The sequence below is a fragment of the Phalacrocorax aristotelis genome, chromosome Z (genome assembly GCF_949628215.1).
Source record: "Phalacrocorax aristotelis chromosome Z, bGulAri2.1, whole genome shotgun sequence".
NCBI lineage: Eukaryota > Metazoa > Chordata > Aves > Suliformes > Phalacrocoracidae > Phalacrocorax > Phalacrocorax aristotelis.
Window position 1 is genome coordinate 6,762,508 of NC_134311.1, and position 20,226 is coordinate 6,782,733.

At 39.9% G+C, this 20,226-nt stretch overlaps 1 protein-coding gene across 4 annotated transcripts in view; it reads left to right on the top strand.

Moving 5' to 3' along the window:
• HAPLN1 (hyaluronan and proteoglycan link protein 1) overlaps positions 1–11,663 on the top strand; it is a 68,037-nt gene extending 56,374 nt beyond the window's left edge. For all 4 annotated transcript variants that reach the window (XM_075078917.1, XM_075078916.1, XM_075078918.1 and 1 more), the window contains 2 exons: positions 169–471; positions 7,678–11,663. In XM_075078917.1, coding sequence (XP_074935018.1) covers positions 169–471; positions 7,678–7,967 — 593 coding nt within the window. In that variant the 3' untranslated portion in view covers positions 7,968–11,663. The remainder of the gene's footprint in view (positions 1–168; positions 472–7,677) is intronic.
• The last annotated feature ends 8,563 nt before the right edge of the window (positions 11,664–20,226 follow it).

The window sequence follows — 20,226 nt, forward strand, 5'->3', positions numbered from 1 at the left end:
ACCGAATGGCTGATGTGCTGGCAATGCATTTTTCCCCAGAAATAAAACAACAGTCTGACGCACATGGTGGCGTTAACCTTTATTTCTCCTTCTGGTGACTGTAAATGCTGGTTCCCTTTCTTCTGGTCCTTTGGTGTTCAGTAACTCACCCTCTTTCCACCACTTCAGGTGTCGTATTCCCTTACTCTCCACGGCTGGGTCGTTACAACTTAAACTTCCATGAGGCTCAGCGAGCGTGTCTGGACCAAGACTCTGTTATCGCCTCCTTTGACCAGCTCTACGATGCCTGGAGGTCAGGGCTGGACTGGTGCAACGCCGGCTGGCTCAGCGACGGCTCTGTGCAGTACCCCATCACGAAGCCCAGGGAGCCCTGCGGAGGGAAGAACACAGTGCCTGGGGTCAGGAATTACGGGTTCTGGGATAAAGATAAAAGCCGATATGATGTTTTCTGCTTTACTTCGAATTTCAATGGTAAGAGACTTCTTCACCACTATCTTGTAAATGACTGTTTCTGTGCTTAGGAAAGAAACTCCAATGGCAGCAAGTGATATTTGATTTGTCAAAGATTATGTTAGGCTTGGAAATTGTTATTGTTGAATTTACAAGGACACATGCACAGAGTAAAGTTGTCTTTGCCAAATGTTCACGTAGATCGTTTTTACAACTGAGAACTTGTATTGGCAGGAGTTTCTAATATCTCTGCTTTCACCCCATTAAAATTTATATGTACTCTTTTAGTGTTGATATATATATGCCCAGTTTATTTCAGTTAAAGTGACGAAGAAACCTGCGATTCATTAATTGAGCTTTCCTGTTGAATTCAATAATAATTATGATGTTTTACAACTTAAATATATCACCAAAACAAAATTCTGATCACCATTTCATCTATGCTGTTGTGTCAAGCAGCTCCTGCTCATGTACCAGGTCCAATATGATGAATAATTCCTTATCAGCAAAGCTATTTCTAGCTTTTATGCCTAATAATTTAGAACCATAATCTTAGTACACTGCCAAAACCCTGTTCACGTTTGCTCTGAGCTTGGTTTGCTTTAAACCTTACTTCAGTGACTGCACGCTTTTTTGCTATTAGTAGATGTTACTTCAGGTATGAAATTACTTGATCTCAGCTTGCTATCATTTTACATTTAATCTAGTGGCTGAACAGGATTTAGAAAGCATGGCTGCGAATGAGATGAATGCTGCAAGTGAACATGTGCAAAAGGAGTCTACAATTCTCTACAGCATCGTACGTGTGGGTAATTCCTACACAACTTTGCACATGTTTGGCTTGCAGCCCACCCAGACCAAGGAGCATGGCCTTTTTTGTTTATGCACAGATTGCTTATCCACAATGAAGCTTTTTCGTCCTACAGCACACCAGAAAATAAACATAAGACTCGCTCTCAGAAGAGATGCTCTAGTGCTAAGTCTGCTCCACCCTCTCAGGAAAATCCTAAATCCTCAAACCAACAATATTAAATTGGGCTGGAGGTAGTCTGAAGCAAAAGTTCAGTTGATTTTTATCATGCTGCATCATTCCATGAGATGCTGGCTCATCTTTTTCTTGCTTCTTTTATCCAAGTTGAAATCCTCTATGAATTCATCTCTTATATGCAGGTTTAACCCTGTACAATAGAAATAGCACCAAGGAATAAATTAAACAAGGAAGAAGAATTAAGATGTGATAGCTGCCCTATTTGTAATGCTTGCAGAGTGAATGTTTGTGACTCTGGTCACTAATCACCACCCTTTTCCACATGAGTAGCTGGACAGTATCTCTTAAGGAAAGGGAAAAACAATTTCTGAAAAAAAAAGTACAGGTGAACACCGTCTGTGCATTGATACAGCAAGATAGAGAAAGAGGGAGAAAGAGGAATGAGGTAAGGTGAGGATAAGGTGTCCAGGTAGAAAAGAAATCAAAGAGAAGACACCAAAATGAATGTCATCCTTGGTGAGTCTGTTAAACTGGCCTGCAAGACAGAATACTACACAGCAATAGGATGATATATAGAGCTGAGCACCATCTTTTCTAGTTCTCTAAAGCTCAGGGCCATGTCAGTCTCTCAAGGTGTCAGCAAAAAATTTGGACTTCTGCTTCTCTCAGTGTCCGTTTCCTTAACCAGCAACCCACCAGGTTACGTTATCCTCACATGTCCCTACTTTGTTTTCCACTGTTCATGTCCCAAGCTTGCCTTAACATCCACAATAAACCCAGTCACTCTCCCAGAATGCCAGCTTCCTATTTCCAGCTCAACACTTCACATTGCTTATGTACGCTTAGCAGCATACATTAGCTTTCTCACTGTAAAGGCAAAAGCTCATAATACACCATTTAGCCACCAGGTTGCAACTGCCAAAGATAGTGGCTATGGGCAAAGAGCTATTTCTGCAACACCCAATATTGATTCTCTCACCTCAGAAACAGCCAAGGAAAATGAGAAGTGGTTAGGACACCATGCATTTTCAGCGGTGGCAGTCACTGCTGGAGTCTCCTGACAGTATGAAACAGAGAAGCCTTCAGCTTTATGTCAGGGAGCTGGAAAAATGCCAAGGGCCCCAGAATCAGGGGAGTATAAGGCAAGCATAAAAAAAAAATCTCAGAGAGCGTCAGTTGTGGGAGCTGCTATGAAGAAACAAAGCCAGTGAGGTTTAGATTTTTCTATGTGGGCTCTTTTTAGGGAAAGAAATACCCCAAATAAATCATGATATCAAGGATCATTAAAAAAAAAGGGAGCTCAATTTTAAATTGTTCAGCAGTCAAAGCTGAAAAGTCTTTGTCTAAAACACACGCAAAGCCTGGGTTTTTTACCTGAAGAAGAAAGGTCCAAACCAGAAAAATTACATTCAGCCATTAAAGTGAAATATGAAAGTTTAGTCAGCAGTGCAGTGAGTTCAAATCCAGGTTCAGTGTTTTCACTCGGGAACTGTTGGATCCCATCCGTGATGGGAGAAATACACAAAAAAATACTGGTTAAAAAAGGGAGGTTTATACCATTAGTGAAAAATTCTACCTACAGTCCTCTTGCCTGCACAGGGAATTTTTTTTAGCAAAGTTTGTCTGCAATGCAATATAAAATAATCTTAGTATTTTATGAAATTACTCTCTGCAGTTTCTTTTCTTAGACTAGTATAAGTGCAATTGTTGAACATTTTGTTCTGCCTGTATAACTGCTTCATAGACAAATAATTTGGTTGGTTCATAGAGGAACTGATCATGTTTTGTGTCTGTGCGGGCAAAGACAAAAACCTGAGAATGTTTCATATGCTTTGTAAATAGTAACACCAGCAATTTATCAGTTTATAAGAATATGTAGTGACTAGCCTCATAAAACCATGCAAAGTGTAGCATTAATGTAATGCTATCAATTAAATCCATAAAAATATTATGAAATAACATAAATTTTTGCCTCCGTAAAGAAAATTATTGGTTGGCAGCATGTTTCCTAACCTGCTTTTAGATTCCTCTTGTTGATAAAGACTAATGAAAATGAATAATGAAAATGAAAGTGGAAAGTGGAAAGTAACTAACCTGAACTTGGAAATTCCATGTTGGAATTTCCTGACGTCTGTGTGCTCAGCTCTGCTCCCTCACAGCCGATTTCTCCTCTGCTTTTCCTTCACAGTAGCAGCCACTTTAGTACATGTTCACTTTAGAAAAGTGAAAGGTTCCTGCCCCGTGTGGGCAGGTGGGACAACCTGCCATGATCCAAAGGTTTGCAAGGGCTGCAAACCACCCCGATTTCTCTTCCATCCCTGCCCCAAGGAATGGGGATGCTCCTCATTCAGGTATTCCCTATTGAAGGTCAGTTTGGGCTTCTACATACCAGTTCAGGGGAACAAACACAGCTAAATCCTTTTGTTGCAGTCTTTCCCACAGAGCCCAAAAGGCACAGGACAAAGAACATACCACAGTATAGCTGAGTGGTTATTCTTTGCTTAATTGCAAAGGGTTTCTGGAGAAACCAGAATGTTCTGCTTTCTGGAGTTTCTCGAAGAAAAGTCATGGGAATCTTTTGCACTGAAAAGTGTTAAGTGAGCTATATATAAACGTACCTATCAGCTCCTCTATAATTAAGCATTTCCAAAGAAAAAAAGGTATAAGTAGAGCTTGTATCACACTTCCTGCTCGTTAACATTTTGTTATGTACTTTGCACAGAGAACCACAGTGCATAATTGATTTGTTATCAGCCCTAGCAGAATCACGTGAAAATCTTGTATTAGCAAAGTTAAAACCACAAATATTACATTTTAGGGATCGTGTTAAAAGTGCAGCTGTAAACTACCTGTTTATTACAGTAATGCATATGATAAGCTAACCACCGTTGCCACTTAAATGGGAGAAAGGTATAGAAAGTTGTCTCATTTGACCATTTCAGACTATTTTATCACTGGGAACACAGAGCCATAATTCCAAAAAGAGAAGCAAACGTCCCCAAAAGAAAATTTCATAACCTTTCTTAGAAGTGGTTTCTTCTGAGTCACCAGATTCACTGCTGATGTTGGGGAGGAGCTGGAAGTGGATTTTAAAAAAATTGTTCCCACATCACAAATTTTTAACATGTTCTTCAATTTTGAGGAACAATGGCCTCTCTCAACCGTTTAGCGCTGCTATAAGATATACGGAACAGAGTCTGCTGAACAGATGACAGTCTACATATTGTGCAAGATACAGATACACCCCACTGGCTGCTGAGAATGCCTTTTATCGCCGTATGAAACCACAAATTAGAGCAGTTTGGTCTTTACACAGTAAAACAACTTAACTGATTTCTGTGGCTGTAAGCTTTTCACCATACGCGTCGATAGCTGGCTGCAAAGGCAGTCGTGCACTCAGCGTCCCTCCTGTGTGGTGTGCTGCCACCCACCAGGCAGGGCTTGCTGCTCGGCTGCCCCTCACAGCATCGAAGCCACGAGGCTGAGCAAGAGGCTGTCCCAGCGAGCCAGGAGCCTGTCAGGAGCCTTAGGGCTGAGCCCAAGTGCTCAGATACTTGACGGCTGGCTCCACGTGGAGGCATCCTCTCTAGGGATTCCATCAAGAACCATCTTCTGGAAGCATTGCATTAATACTTTCATGCATAAAATAGTAAACAGGGTTGTACTGACTTTCTGTGCCTCTGAAGATGATGGCCCTCTGTCTAGCACACCCAGCTGCAATATATAACTTACTCTTAAGTCTCTCAATTTAGATCTGAGCTTGGAAAAATCTCCAAGGGTGGTGCATCCCTCAAACTCCCACTGAGAGAAGGGTGTCGGGTATTTAGGACAAGTGCTCAAGTTTTCCTCTTTAAGCTGTTCTGTTACATGCAAAAGCTTAAAATAGCTATTGTAGATGGGGTATGATTAGATTTGCATAAACCCCCTCCCCCACGATTTGGATGTAAGAAGTCAAATCAAGCACTCTCATCCTCTGTGGGAGTGACCCAACTACCAGATATTAATGAGAGACAGAGAGTTAATACTTCCTTCTCTTTCCACATCAATTAATAAATGCTAAGATTGAATAGTTAGGAACCCTTCTAACCTATTAGCAGGGGAAAACCACCAAATCTGTATGGAGTTTATTACCAGAATTTTATTTAATCAGACATTCTGGATACACAATGTGCCCCTGTGGGGTTTACTATTAAAGTTGTCCTATTTAAGGAAAGGACAGGCTATAGGAGTTTTTATTATTGATGTCAGATGTCAAAAGTCTGACCTTACTGCAAATCCCTAGGAAATTACATTCCATTGACATATGGTTGGAAGAGCAGCTAATAAGCTAGGTGAAGTTTACATACTATCAGTCCAAATCTCTGTTCCCCAGAGTCTGAAATCATGTTTGTTTTGGGGAAACCTCTTAATAACATAGGAAGAGGTTTCCACTTAATAAACATTCTTTTTAGCAACACCTTGTAAATGCTCTCAACTTGCTGAAATTGAGTTAAGCTAGCATTTTACAAAGGGATAGATTACCCACTCTCACCAGTTTTCTCTGGGATTTCTGGAGATATTGTCTCTGACAGCAATGAAATTTTTTTAAAAGTTTCTTCTCCACCACAGCTGCAATGTAAATGCCTTTTTTGTTTTCATGTTCTTGCCATGGTATACAATTTCCAACCTTTGAACACAGTTAATTCAATTATCTTTATACTTTCATCTGACCTGACATTTCTTCACTTAGGAAAAAGCTATCTGTTTTTTGCAGGGATCAGGAGCTGGTATAACTCTGCATCTTGCTCACCACTTTTTCTTGACTGAGAAAGTATTCTGACACTGAGCAGAATTTTGTTTGTGTGTTTGCCTGCTTTTTATAAGGAAGAAAAAGGATGCTATTGTGGAGTACATTCTTAATTAAGAAGTAAAGAGTGTGCTCTGGAGTTAGAAGATCCCCACATGAATAAGTTCAATTTTTTTTCAGCTAACTCACCTCTTACAGGACAGTCAGGCTGAAAAGTTGTGAATTTATTTGAAAATTATTGTTACTGCAAATAAATGTTATTCCTCTGCCATCTATTTCTACTCACACTTGGTTAATTGTCAAATCAGTGATGATAAATAACCCTAAGTGTAATGAATGAAAGGCTTATGATGAATTTATATTGCCTTCATAAATGAAATTAATGTTATTATCGCTGCTTATGGATTAGTAGGGGGGACTTCCTTTTTGAGCTTTACTTGCTGGCATATGTTTTCATTACCCTGAGACGGACGCACATTTTTCTTAGTAGCACTATCAGTTCAATGCTGTCTTACGCTGAGGATATTCTCTTTGATGCCTAAAGAGAAACAGAGCTGCAGAACTGCTGCACGTGGTTTTGACACTGCTAATGAAGACTTACAACAGGCATGGTTTTGATCTACCACAGGCTCAAGCTCTGCTTCTGAGAAGCTGTGCAGTATCTCAGGTTTCTTACAGAAAAAAAAATAATTGTTCTTGTACTTAATCAGAAACAAAGTCACCGCCTTGTCAGAGAGTAAAACCGCATGTGTTACCTCCAGCCACCCTCACCCAAATGCTATCAAAAGGCCAGATCTTGCTGTGCATGCTTTTGAGAGGAAAACTTGGAAGGGTTTTAAGCTAATGCTGGGAAAATAGCGTAGAAGTGCACTGCTTTGGATGTTTGATTTCCCTTCTCTGACAGTAAGCTACAGCTGCATGAGATCTGCTTTGCCTGAAATCTGTGGGCTTCCTCAGACATTTGACTGGATTGACATTGGCACCTTGTTTGTAAATGCATCTGGCACCATGAAGTCAGATGCAGAGCAGGTGCCCTCCTCCGAATCCCAGGGTGTCTTCCATCATCCCCCTCCCCCGGCCTTTTTCCTGCTGTTTTTCTACCTGCTGAGGATGACTATGCATTGCAACAGTTCAGTTACCACTGAAAGGAAGTGAGGGTGGGGATGCCATGTTGTGGGAAGTCAGCAGAAATAAATATACTGCTACCTTTTTTTGTTCCAGTAGTCTGTTTCTTTGCTTGCCTTTTTTTTTTTTTCTCCCAGTATTTATCAACTCTCTATACAAATAATTAAGATATTTTTAACAGCACAACATACAAATTGCACAGGCCCCAACCAACCACTGTTGGATATGATTCTACAGTCAAACATCCCCATTCCTCCTCAAACCACCTTTTTAACCACACCATTTTAATCATGTTGCTAATGACCCTTTTCCTTCTTTCTTTCACTAGGTCGTTTTTACTACCTAATTCACCCGACCAAGCTGACCTACGATGAAGCCGTTCAGGCGTGCTTGAAGGATGGAGCTCAGATTGCTAAAGTCGGCCAGATCTTTGCCGCCTGGAAGCTCCTGGGGTACGACCGCTGTGATGCTGGCTGGCTCGCTGACGGCAGCGTCCGCTACCCAATCTCCAGGCCAAGGAAACGCTGCAGTCCTAACGAAGCAGCGGTTCGCTTTGTAGGCTTCCCCGATAAAAAGCACAAGCTGTATGGTGTCTACTGTTTCAGAGCATACAACTGAAAATACCTAGAGCACAAAAGTTTTAAATCCATTAAGAACATGTGAAAGATTTCTTTTCGATATGAACTCATACAAGTTACCAAAACTGTGATAAACCTTTTTTTACTTACTGTAAAGAGTCATTTTCATAAACCCAACCCATTAATTTTTTTTTAAATATTTTTGTAAAAGTATCATTCCATAGATATTTTAAATTAATATAATTTAATGGAAGCTCTAGGTAAGAAAGTTTTAGAGCCAAATTCTTTAGGCTACATCATCCCAACAAAATATACTTTTCATGAATGGGGCATGCAATAGAGCTTGATGATTGCTAAGGCACAAGTATGGAATGTAAGGCTACTCAAAGCAGAAGCTTTTAAAAGCACAAATTTTACATATTTGTATCAGTTTGAGAAACACTGCAAATTGATTATATCAGGAATTTTGAAATAAGATAATCTTTTTTTTTTAAAGGGGATCAGTGAGGTTTTACAAAAAAAACTCACAAAAAATGTAGGTTAGAAAATAACTGTTTTCACTGGTTTCACATGGGAACTACACAGAGTTTAATAAAAGCAGCTAAAACAGTCCACAAAAATAGGACTAGTTTTATGATTTAAAATCTTGCCTTTCTGAAAAATAAGCTCATCGTCCCATGCATAGGAACGAGCACAATTAGTTCTCCTGAACATTTAAATTGTGTTTTTGTTGTATATGTCATTGATGAGGGAATGACTAATTAAATAATTAAAAAAACCTATTTTTTTCTTCTTAACTCTGATTAAAGATGCCTGAGAAGTGTTGTGTTACCTTTGAGTAGCTTTACTGGGTTACTTTTAAACTCTTAAAGGCCATTTGCTAAGCAGCATATAGCATCTACTCAGGGCAGTTGTATAAATAAACTGCTGGACAGAGAAACTGTAAACTTTAGCAGCTTGATTTTACATTAGCCTTTGAAATATTATTGTCTTAATGAAACTACGTTACAATATTTAATATTTCTTACCTATTTACACATCACAAGAAAGAAAAATTAGGAAAAAACCCATTAAAATTATTAAGTCTCAGAACAAGATTATTAAATGAAATTTGAAACCAGCTATTAAGGTTTAGAAGAGAAAAAACAACAACTTTATTTCCTTACATCTCATTTTTATCTAAAAATTGCATCTGTTTTTTAACCTACTGATGAAAAAATTATATTGCTAGCCCTGAATTATTTAGTTAATCCTCCTTAGAGTTAACAGAAAAAAGTACTGAAATAGTTATTTTCAGTAAATGTGCAGTGGTCTAGGTGGAAGATGTTTACCTATATCTGCCAGTGTCAGAGATAAACATGCACTGTGCGTGGTGCCTAGGATTTTCAGAGCTGCCTAAAGCACTAGGTTTTCCCTAAATACCTGTTTGAGGGAATTTGGATTTCTGATGCAAACTTATTTTGGATGCAGCAATTCTTGGTGCTCATCTTCAGATACCTTAACACAACCAGTTTTTCAGAGAGCGGGTGCTCAAGGCTTTCTGAAAATTTACTACATTTATGGTGTCTCAAGCTGGATATCCAAAACACAAAGAGGCCACTGATTAAAATTATCTTGGTCTTGAGTAATCTCTTAGGCAGTTTTGACATTCACTATCCAGTATTGGTTCTACCACTTAAAAATAGAGAACTCTTTTTCCTACTCTACGCTTGCTGACTATGAAGATTTCAGAGGACCAATATTTGTATTATGCAAAGTTTTATAGCCTCCCATTGTTTCCATATCTAAATGAAATATAGTGGTATTTATCCAAGTAGGACACAAGTGGTATGCTTTCGTGAACAGTTTGGTGTAGTTATTTTTCCCATGGACATGAGTAAATAAATGTCTTTCCCAGAGTGGTTGTGGTCCTGTTTTAAAACTCTGTGAACAAACCAGGAACAATATATGGTGGAAAGATACCATAGTGTAAAAGATATTGTACAGGAGTTCATTCCCATCAAGCTCAGAGGCAAATTTCCATCCGCTGTGGATATTTGCTCATACTATACAAATGAAGTAATTTTGGTGCCAAAACCCCTGGTTTTTTTAATCCACTAGGAACTGGATTTTCTTGAAACTCTGGCACTTAGCTATGAACAGAGAGTTATTACAGGTCAAGCCCCTAAACCCATGTAATATTTTCCAAACAGCCATTTTTTAAATCAGTGTCCATTTCACGCATTTTCTCAGGCCATTCAGAACCTTTTCTGAACCCTTTAGAGAAAAAATGGAAATGGAAAGAGAAATGGAAAATATCCGTACAGGATAAGGAATGGGGTATGCAAGACTGGACCATGACCAGGAGGAATATGTGTTATTCCCCCATCCAACCTTCAGAAGCATGGAAATAGAGACAGACTATTTCATAGTCTTTTCTGAAGGTTGGACAGGGAGGTTGTGGGATGGGAAAAGCTATAGGGAATAGCCCAGTTGTTACCCCAGCTAGATCCAGAGTTGCTGTAAAGAGGGAAACCTTTTATGCAGCTGGCTCTATCCTCCCCAAAGACCTGCTAGGTCTGGAGGAGGCTGCATGGTTTTCCTATTGCACAGAGGTGAAGAGACCCTCATGAAATTTTTTTTTTTTTACCTCTCCAGGGAAACCCTTCACAGGGTTTCACCCAAACACATCTTTTTTGCAGGAATGGGGATTATATTTTGCCTGCATAAAAAATGTACACATCCAACCCACTCGTGGGGCTGGCTAAAGTGCCCTCACTGCTAGACCAAAGGCACTGCGGGAAAGGCGAATTCAGCCTTTCACCAACTTTGCAACGCTCTGGAGATGGCTGGTCAGGTCCTAAATCACAGCAATCTCAGGCTTGCGCTAGCTTATGCCTTCTGCATCCCTATCTCCGGGCTGCCGCTGTGACAGCCTGGGCGTAGCATCCCCCCGACCCCCCCCCCCCCCCCCCCGCTTTGTGCATCACCCAAACCTCGGGCCGGTGGCTGAGCAGGCTCTGCACCACCCAGGTGATCCCTCAGCTCCAGGGAAAGCCCCTGAGCTCCCAGCTTGGCAGCACAAAGAGACCACAGGACAACAAAAATTAGGTCTCCAGAGAGACGCTGAGCTGGCATATGATCACAGATGGCCAAATTTATTGTTCAGTTATGCCTGTAAGTTCGCATTGAAGATATTGCTTGCTAGGAATCATATGTTCATGTAACGGAGTCGCAGTATGTGAATTTGCATTCATCGTGTTACTTATGAAAAGCCCAATAGTCTATTTGGGATCAGGCTATATTTAGATCAGTGTATTGATATACAACATTATGTATTATTATAAAACATACAGTTAATTGGATGGTTTGATGAAAATGCCTTTGTATGAAAAAAGCTAGTTCTAATGTAAGCAGGTATAAAAAACATAAATAGTGTGTGATTACCTGAGAAGTGGGCACAAACAGACAAAAAGATGCGAATTCTATTTATTTTTACAGCTTCTGACTCCATTTCCTTTTATAATGTCAAATGTCGGGATGTTTTCTTATTTTCAACTAAGCTAGTTAGGTGCTTGGATAAAAACTTTAAGAAGCAGCTTAAGAACTGGATAAAAGTCTGCTATTTTCTGTTCATGAAAGAATATTCTATCATTAGAATCAATTCATCTTCTCCGTCATTATCTTGTATTTCACAATGTATCTGAATTTTAATGCCCATGAATTGACGACAATTAAATCATGTTGTTCTTTTCAATATGATGATTTCTCCTTATTGACTGGCTATTCTTCTACTTCTGTCCCAGAAAACACAAAAGGAACAGAATAGATCAAAGTATGAAAATATTTACTTTGCCACAGTAAACAAAGTGATTACAAGACTAAGGCGAAAAAAAAAAGACTACTCTGTGAATATGAAATAAAGAAAATTGTATTCCAAAGCCTTTGTTTTATGCTTCTTTGAAGCATTTTAAAAGTAGAAACGCAAGTACCGATTTCTTTGTGTTCTCTGCCATCTTTTAAAATAAAATTAAGCATAAATAAGGAAGGGTTTTTTTTTAATATGGTTGGCATTACATTGCATACGCATCACTAGAAATTGGATGTAGAACAGTGTTTCATGTATGGGAAATTTTATGAAATTATTTATGTAATCCTATGGCCTTAGAAATTAAAAACAAACAAAAATATCTTTTTGTAATGTGCAACAAGAAAGATTTCCAGTGTCAAACAAAGAATTAGTTATTCAAAGTACTGGGCCAGCTTTTCAGCTTCTGCAATCACACTATTTCTGCTTTTTTGTTGGTCTGTGCCAGACAGTAAACCCTGAAAGTTACCCACACTGCGCTACTTGGTTGGGAATACCAATCTTCCAGAAGCTTTCAGTACATCAGCCGTGTTTTAAAATAGATTAAAATGAGCTTAGGAAAAGTTGTCACTCAGAATAAGGGAAATCTCAATTACCTTTAATACATGATTGAGATAAACATACTTTATTTTCTAACAATTTAGTTAAAACAATTTTAAAATTAGTAACATTTCCACTTTACAACATTAAGTGTAAACTTAACACTGCCTTTGGTAGAAACAATCCCTCAATAATTAGCATCTTTCATTGAATAACATCTCACTATTCAAAATAAAGACACTGTCTTCATGTTTGAAAGTGGCTGGATTTAAGACTTGATGGAACTACCACAAAACCAGAAATGTCTAGATTTTCACCTAAAGACTCAGTAAATGAGGTAGTAGGCTGCCATTTAATTTAGCCATTCTCTCATTTACTCACAAAGCATGCCAGCAGCTTTCTGTTCAACAACAGCTTGCTGTTCTTCTTGAAGGTTTAAGAAGCCGAATCTTACACATTTGTCAGCCATTTTCTCCCTTTTTCAGAAGCAATTACAGAGCAGTAAATTTCCAATGCCAGGTAATTTACTATATAAAATGAGACAAGCTTTCTCTGCGTTTCAAATCAAAAATACAAAACTAACAAATGGTGTTAATTTTAAGAGAAAGGCAAGGTGAATTGAAGAAAAATAATTACTACTGAAAAATAGTTAATAATTGCTAGTGAAAAATGATTACTCCTCTTCCCACACCTTCAATAGGGGTGGTCCCTTTAAAACAGGGGTGACATGAAAGATCCTTTAAGAAGAAAAAGGAAAAACAACAGAAAGCAACACTTTAGCTCCTGATCTTTTGCACTGAGTCTGCCTTTGTTACATTTTGCCCAATAATTATTAAACCACAATTTTAAATATATAACTAAAAAAAGGCAAAACAAAAAAAAACAACCAACGCATTAATAATAGACCAAGAGTTCGGAAGGGATTTCTTCTTTTTCTTCATCAAGCCTCAAACTGGAAGTAGGATATTCTCATTAGAACTCCTATGGGTCTAATATTTTCCCCTTTTTGTCTAAGAATGTCTCAATGTGTAAAGCCACAACAGGGTAAAATGTAAAGGCCATCTATTTCTTCACTACTGAGCCAGAGGCAACGAATTGTTTGACTAATAACAACAGCCCTAACATGGGACTCAGCTAATGAATTATGCACTAGCATATTTTCCAATGTGTCCAGTGGGTATTTAATGGATTAATTTTTTTTAAAGGCCACCAAACAAAATAAAAATTGTAAGCCTTGATACTAGTTGAATAAGAACAGTTTGGGTTTTATCCCTTATAAAAAGATGTATTGTAAGGCATTTCAGCTCCTTACTTCCTACGCTGCTGTTCACTGCACTTATATGCATGATGCCATTTGCTTTCAACTGAATTTCATCCTAATTTCTTTAATATAGAGAAGAAAAATAAGTTTCTGGTTTTCTTTCATGTAGAAAAAGATCAGATTTAAAAATTTTGAAGTTCCAGCTCAAACACAAGATATAAAAATTCAGAAGTCTTCAATTCAGCAGAACTGCCTTTTGAATCAATGGCCACTTCTTCCAATGGCAAACTTCAAAATCCCAATATAAAATGGATTTATATTCTGTGTTACCAAACATGAGTCATCTGTGACTATTCTTCTTCTTGACTTTCAAGGATGTTTTTTTGGCAGTTTCAGTTCTTTGTTAGCACTCCTGATTTGGAGGGCTTTTTCATCAGCAGTTAAAATTAACAAGAAAACGATGACCCTGGAAAACACACACCAAAAACCAGAGGGCAAAGATCACAGGAAGAAGCCAACAAGCTAAGAACACAACAAACTAAAAACAGTGGATGACAGTAATATCTTAATGATACTGAAGAATGAAAAACAAAGGAGTAGTAACAAGAGGTAATGTCACAGTTTCTAGTCTCGGGGAGTGACAGGGCTTCCTTCTGTTGAACGTTTGCCAGCAGACCCAGCACCTCGCAGCTTCGGTGTAGACCCATGCCGATGGCCTTCATGCCACTTTGTTCTCCACCCAGCACCTTGCTCCAGCCCCGGGAAGGCGAGCAGGGATGGGAATGCCTATCGGGTAACACAACAGGGTGCTTGTGTGGTGGGCAGGGTGAAGTTGCGAACAGCACAGCTGGCAGGGACTCTGAATTCACTGTTTGCCTGTAGATTAGAAGAGCATCATCTCCTGTGTAATGCCCCAATAAGCCCATTTACTAAGGTTTTGTGAGTGAACATCAGAGACAGGGACACTTACTTGCACACCAGGGTGTCCCACATGCTCAGGCAATTTCTATCATGTTGACTTTCATATTTATATTATTAATGGTCTCTACTACAAGAAATACTTAAACTGCTCACTTGACCCTGCTTAGCCCTTCCTTGAACTTAAACATCTGCTAGCTAAGTGTTTCTAAATCTGTGAATATACTGAAAATAACAATGATTTCTCTAGTTAGATGACAGTTTAAGTGCTGTGCACATGGGCTAAGGTCACAGTTACGTATGTCTGCATATACATTAAAAAAATCAGTACAATTAATTGAAGGCAGCTATGCGATTTTGAAGTGTCCCTTCTGATCATCTCCACTTCTTGCCCTCTGCCTTATTTTAGAGGGTATATTTGGTGTCCATGAATTAGGTTCTCTTTGGAGGAAACTAAATGGCAAGTTCCGGCTGTGGTGGACATGAAATGCATCCCAGCCACAAGGGGGATATAGGGGTCTGAACCAATCCTTCATCCTTCAGACATGTTCAAACCACATCTATAGTGTGGGTTTTTGTCTCAGGACCTGAAATTTTAGGCCCAAATTTTTAGGAAAAAATTCTTCACTGACAGAGTTGTCAGGCATTGGAACAGGCTGCACAGAGAGGTGGTGCAGTCCCTAGCCCTGGACTTATTTAAAACACGTGTAGATGTGGCACTTCAAGGCATGGTTTAGGACGCATGATAGTGTTGGGTTGACAGTTGGACTTGATGATCCTAGAGGTCTTTTCCAACCTTAATGATTCTATGAACTAAAATCTAGCCTGACAAAAAAAGCCCTATAACTCACGCTCTGTGGATGTAGGAATCTCGTCACTAACTGCTCCAGCCTACTGAACCACTGCTGTTGCACTGAATTACTTGCCTATGCAGACATAGCACAGATGGACAACCTGGAGTGCTGCTTACAAGCATGTGGCCACAGAGACAATGGCCCAACAGTATTTCATAACCATTTTAGTTCTCAGCCACCAGGACTATTGGATATGATACCCTTGTACCTGTAACAGAGACTTCCTCCAAGTCCTGGAGGAGTCAATATAGCTGCCATCAGATCCAGTGATGCTGATGGAGGGTTTTGGCTTGACTTGTATCTCTATACCTACAAGTGCTTTGTTTACATAAATTAATAACATTTTCTGTTCTAAATGTCATAAAAAGAACAAACTTCTCATATTTGCTGCATTTGGGTGGTGTGTCCACCTGGAGACACACGCTGACTCCTGCCTTCTGCTCTGGGTCTTTCATGCCAGGGATGGAGTGGAAGAAGTGGCTGGCAGTGGCCAGCACTCAAGTATCCGATGGTAAAAACTGATGACCCAGTTACTCCAGTGCAGGCAGTGGAAGTCTGGAGCACAATCATAAGACTGTCCTCCAGACCCCACTCTCCCTTTTGCAAGCTCTCCTGCAGGGAAGTATCAGGGTTGGAATATGGTGGCAGTATTGGGGTCAGCCTTGGACACTGAGTGTGCCTCAAAGTACATAGGTATGAATGGTGGGTGCAGCTGGCTTTGCCTAACCTCTCCCAAGCCGGACATTAAAGCAAACAGCTCCCAAACACATTCTCAGAGCTAGGCAGTTTCAAAAATATGTTTTGAAATTGTTTGTGCACAGCCTGTCAAAATGCTAATACAAAACCAAGGGGTGAGAGTAGCTTTCAGGCTCATCAGGACCATCTGGGACTGTGTCCCAAGCTGACAGTGCTAAACTGCAATCATACTGCTTTCATCAAGTCATTTTATCTTAATCAGCTCCAGAAGATCCAGGTAATCTGGTTTCTGTCCATCCATTACAGAAAACTAACAAAAAATTTCTTTGTTTAGTTATCAATGCAGCACAACGTTATTAACATGCACCGAGTGTTGCTCGTGTGGAAAGCGAGTTAAAATAAGATTTTATGCCGTTACTGACTGCAATCAAGTATAGCTGAGCTTTACTGCATCAGCTTGTCTCAGGGGAGTTTCTTGGGATATTTAGTTCTGGAAAATACAGTACTCAGCACAAAACTAACATTCAGGATATTTTTAACCCTTCTTTCAATTTCTCTGCTTCTTCACTCTGTAGCAACATGCTCACCTTTGTTATACCAAGAGGTGACATCCTAATGCACAAAAATGGACTCAGCTAGAAAACACAGAGCTATGAAATTGAAAGGGTTTTCAATTCCCACAGCTTCTCCAAACCTCAAATTGTCTCAAAGATAATCACCATAAAAGGAGTGCAGCAAGGATTACGCCACAAAAGCCTGTCCTTCTGATTTTTAAGACATGACCTTCAAGGCTGAATTCTTCCAGAAAAATTGTTTCTACATCCAAAAATTTCTGAAGATAGCATATAAATCTTGATCTGCTCCAGCAAAAAAGAAAATCTTTTGTACATACATCCTAAAAAAATAAACACCCTACAAAAGAAAAACACTTGTTTCTTTATGATAGTTCTCAATTATAAATTATACTACTTAAATAGATGTTCATTTTTCCAACACATTTTTCAACACTGAAGTTTCCCCACTGATCCACAGTACAAATGAACTAGGACATTTTCAGCCAGTTCTATGATATATTCTTTAAAAAGGCTTTTCTCGGGTGTGTGTAAGCTGCAGTAGCGATGCAGTAATCAGCTGTGCAAGTTTAACTGTACAGGGAATTCAATCAGACTTTTCAGAAGGAAATTTGTATTTCTCAAAGGCTAGCAGATTTTTAAATTACACGTATAATAGCACTGATTTCAGAAACATGGGGGAGCAATATAATTAATAATGCAAATTTGTGTTTGGATCGTCTTTACTTCTAAAATGCTGTTAGGCCTCAAAAAAAAAAAGAAAAATTATCCTGTATAATGTATAACAGCTGAGAAATGGGGGATGAAGAGTCACGTGGGGATCAGGGCACTTCCACGTGAGTTCTCCTGCGCCAGGGGGGTAAGAGCCCGGTGTGGGACAGACACACCAAAACACCCTCTAATTGGGAACCTCAGTCGCTCAGACCTGCCTTACAGTAACTGCATGCACAGAGCAGGAAACATGTCAGCTATCAAACGCTGAAGAGCAGAGCTCTTAGACAGCTTCATCAACAAAGAAATACAATAAAATACCCAGTATAAACATTTGCATTTGCTTTGGCTACAGATAGCTGAATCACTGTTTTTGCTTAAAATACAGCTAAAGAAAGAGGGGTTGCAGCAGGAAGGATGCAATATTTCTCCACCCTAAACTTTTTCACAGCCAATGACGACCAGAGACTAAATTACAGAAAGCCTTGTCTGAGCCACTCAGCCCAGACAACTTGGTGGTATTTCCAGACCTGTGCGGCAGTAGGTGAGCAACCCTTGTGTGGGTTTTACCACAAACTGCTCCGCTAGAGTTGCTTAAACTTGATCCTTTATGAACACAGGCCTATTATCAGTGTCCTTTAACCTAAACACATGGCCATAACTTAAGGCTTTGCATCATACCCTGATGTGTCAATACTTTACATCAGTGCTCTACATAAATTCAGATTAAATATCTCATTAACACAGATCGCTATGGGAGGATTCACACCCCCTGAGGTCATCTGCCCACCTGTTGTTGCTCAAACATGAAAATAAGGACTATTGGCCATTACGACAGCCAGAAGCCCATGGAAGAGTCAAAGTTTGCAGCGCAAAATGTATTGCAATATACAAACTGAGCATACACGTCTCTGACACCCGTTTCCACTGGTTTATGCCATGCTGGTATGACACTGCAGCCCGCACCATCACCCTGCCTTTGTGAGAGAAAGCCCAGGCTAAATTCATGGTCAAACTGGACATTGCAACGCTGAGCTTAGGCGTGTACTTTGGAGGCAGGCTCTCCCCATTTGAGCTCCTTGGTGCTGAGTTAGGCTCTCCCAGACCCTACTCCCAATTCCTGGAAAAGGAATCGCTCAACAACATGCTCCTGAAGAAGGCAGCTGCCTAACCTGGAAGATGCTGAGTGGGAGAAGTGAGACCTAATCCAAACTGGGGAACCAAGCAAGGCACATTTGCAAGCCTCTCAGAAATAAGTAGGTAAATGAATTAATGCCAGGCACTCACACAAATGGTCCTGCAATGCAAGATACCTGTTTTTAAACGCCTCTATTACCTGATTTGGTGCTAAGATGTAATTAATTTTTCTGTTTTTTCCTAAAAAGTGAATTATCAGGAAAAAGGGAGCAAGGATGGAGATGGATGGACTCATGCAAGTGTGCATGCACATATTGACAGTGCTAGGGCTCTCACCCCCGTGGCTGTATCTGAACAAAAGGCCTTGTTTTAAAGTTTTCTGAGGTTTTGGTTCATTTTATATACGCTCAGCAGTAAAAATATGCCAGCAGCTGAGCACACAGGGCAGTCCAAGTCCCTCGCTGACTCCCCAGTGGTCATGCTGAAGGGCAGCAGAAGTCCCCTTCTCAACCAAGGGCAAGGGCCACTTTAGAGGTAGGGGAATGCTGTCAAGCAGGAGAGCAGAGCAAAAGCACAGCCTCCACGCGACTGCACTGCACAGCGTCTTGGTTTGTAACAGACCAGCTTGCACATTCGATATCTAGGAACATGGGGCATGTAAGTGTTTTTTGTACCTCAGTCTCTGCTAAAGATTCACAGGTCTGGCAATGACACAGGGGTGTGTTATAGCAAAATCCCAGATACTCACTGCACTTTCAGGATAGTTGTGATCTTCCACAGCAGCATGTTCAGTTTATTCTGGAGAGGATGTCCCTTCTTCCTGTCCATCGCTCTCAGTGTTAGAAGAGACCAATGGTTAGAAGGTTGACTTTGAGCTGCCTTGAGAGTTTTTTCCAGAGATGAGCACAATCTCTATCTTGGCCTCCCAGCTGGAAGCAGATTTCAGTGTAAGTCTTAGAAAGATTTACTAAAGCCTTCTCCACACTTCTCTGAATAACCTTCCTCCGTTACAGAAGGTTGAAGACATGGCCTTGGGAAGCACATCTATACCAAAAGAGAGCTTCGAGTAAATGTCCAATCACATTAAAAGATGCTGAAAACATGCTCAGACAGAGACACTGGTAATTTCTAATTACTTCCCCTCAATCCCCTTACATTGAATTTTGCCTGCCAAGCAAGATAAAAGTCTGGCTTGCCTGTCCAGCTTTACTATTTTCTAAGTAGAGCAAGCATTGCAGCAGTGAGATTGTGGCAGATAAGGACCAGAAAAAATTAAACACTATTTATACAAATTGTGCAAAACATTATAGACCATTCCAGTTGTTAGAAAATGTATGGAAGGAAAGCAAGAGAGCAAAGCAAAAATACAAAGATTGCAGGGTCTTACAGCTAGACTTGCCAAGTGTCACCCACTGCCTGCAAGATATATAAAGGACTTTTGTTATTTGCAGCTGCTGGCGGGGCAACCCCTTTGTTATGTGTGAAGCCACACACACCTCAGCCTCCCGTGTGCACATGAGCTGAAAAGACCCCTGATCAGAGGTGTATTTCTGAAGAAACTGTGAAAATTCATACCCCACAAAATAATTATTTCCATGTATATGATAACAGCCTCCTTTGTGACTGCACTGGGGACAAAATTCATGCACATCAGTGGAAAGACAAGGCCATAACAAATTAGCAATTCATATCTACTCTTGCATGGTTTTTTTAAACTCATTTCCATTACAAATTAGGCAATCATTTCAGCCCAACTTTGAAGC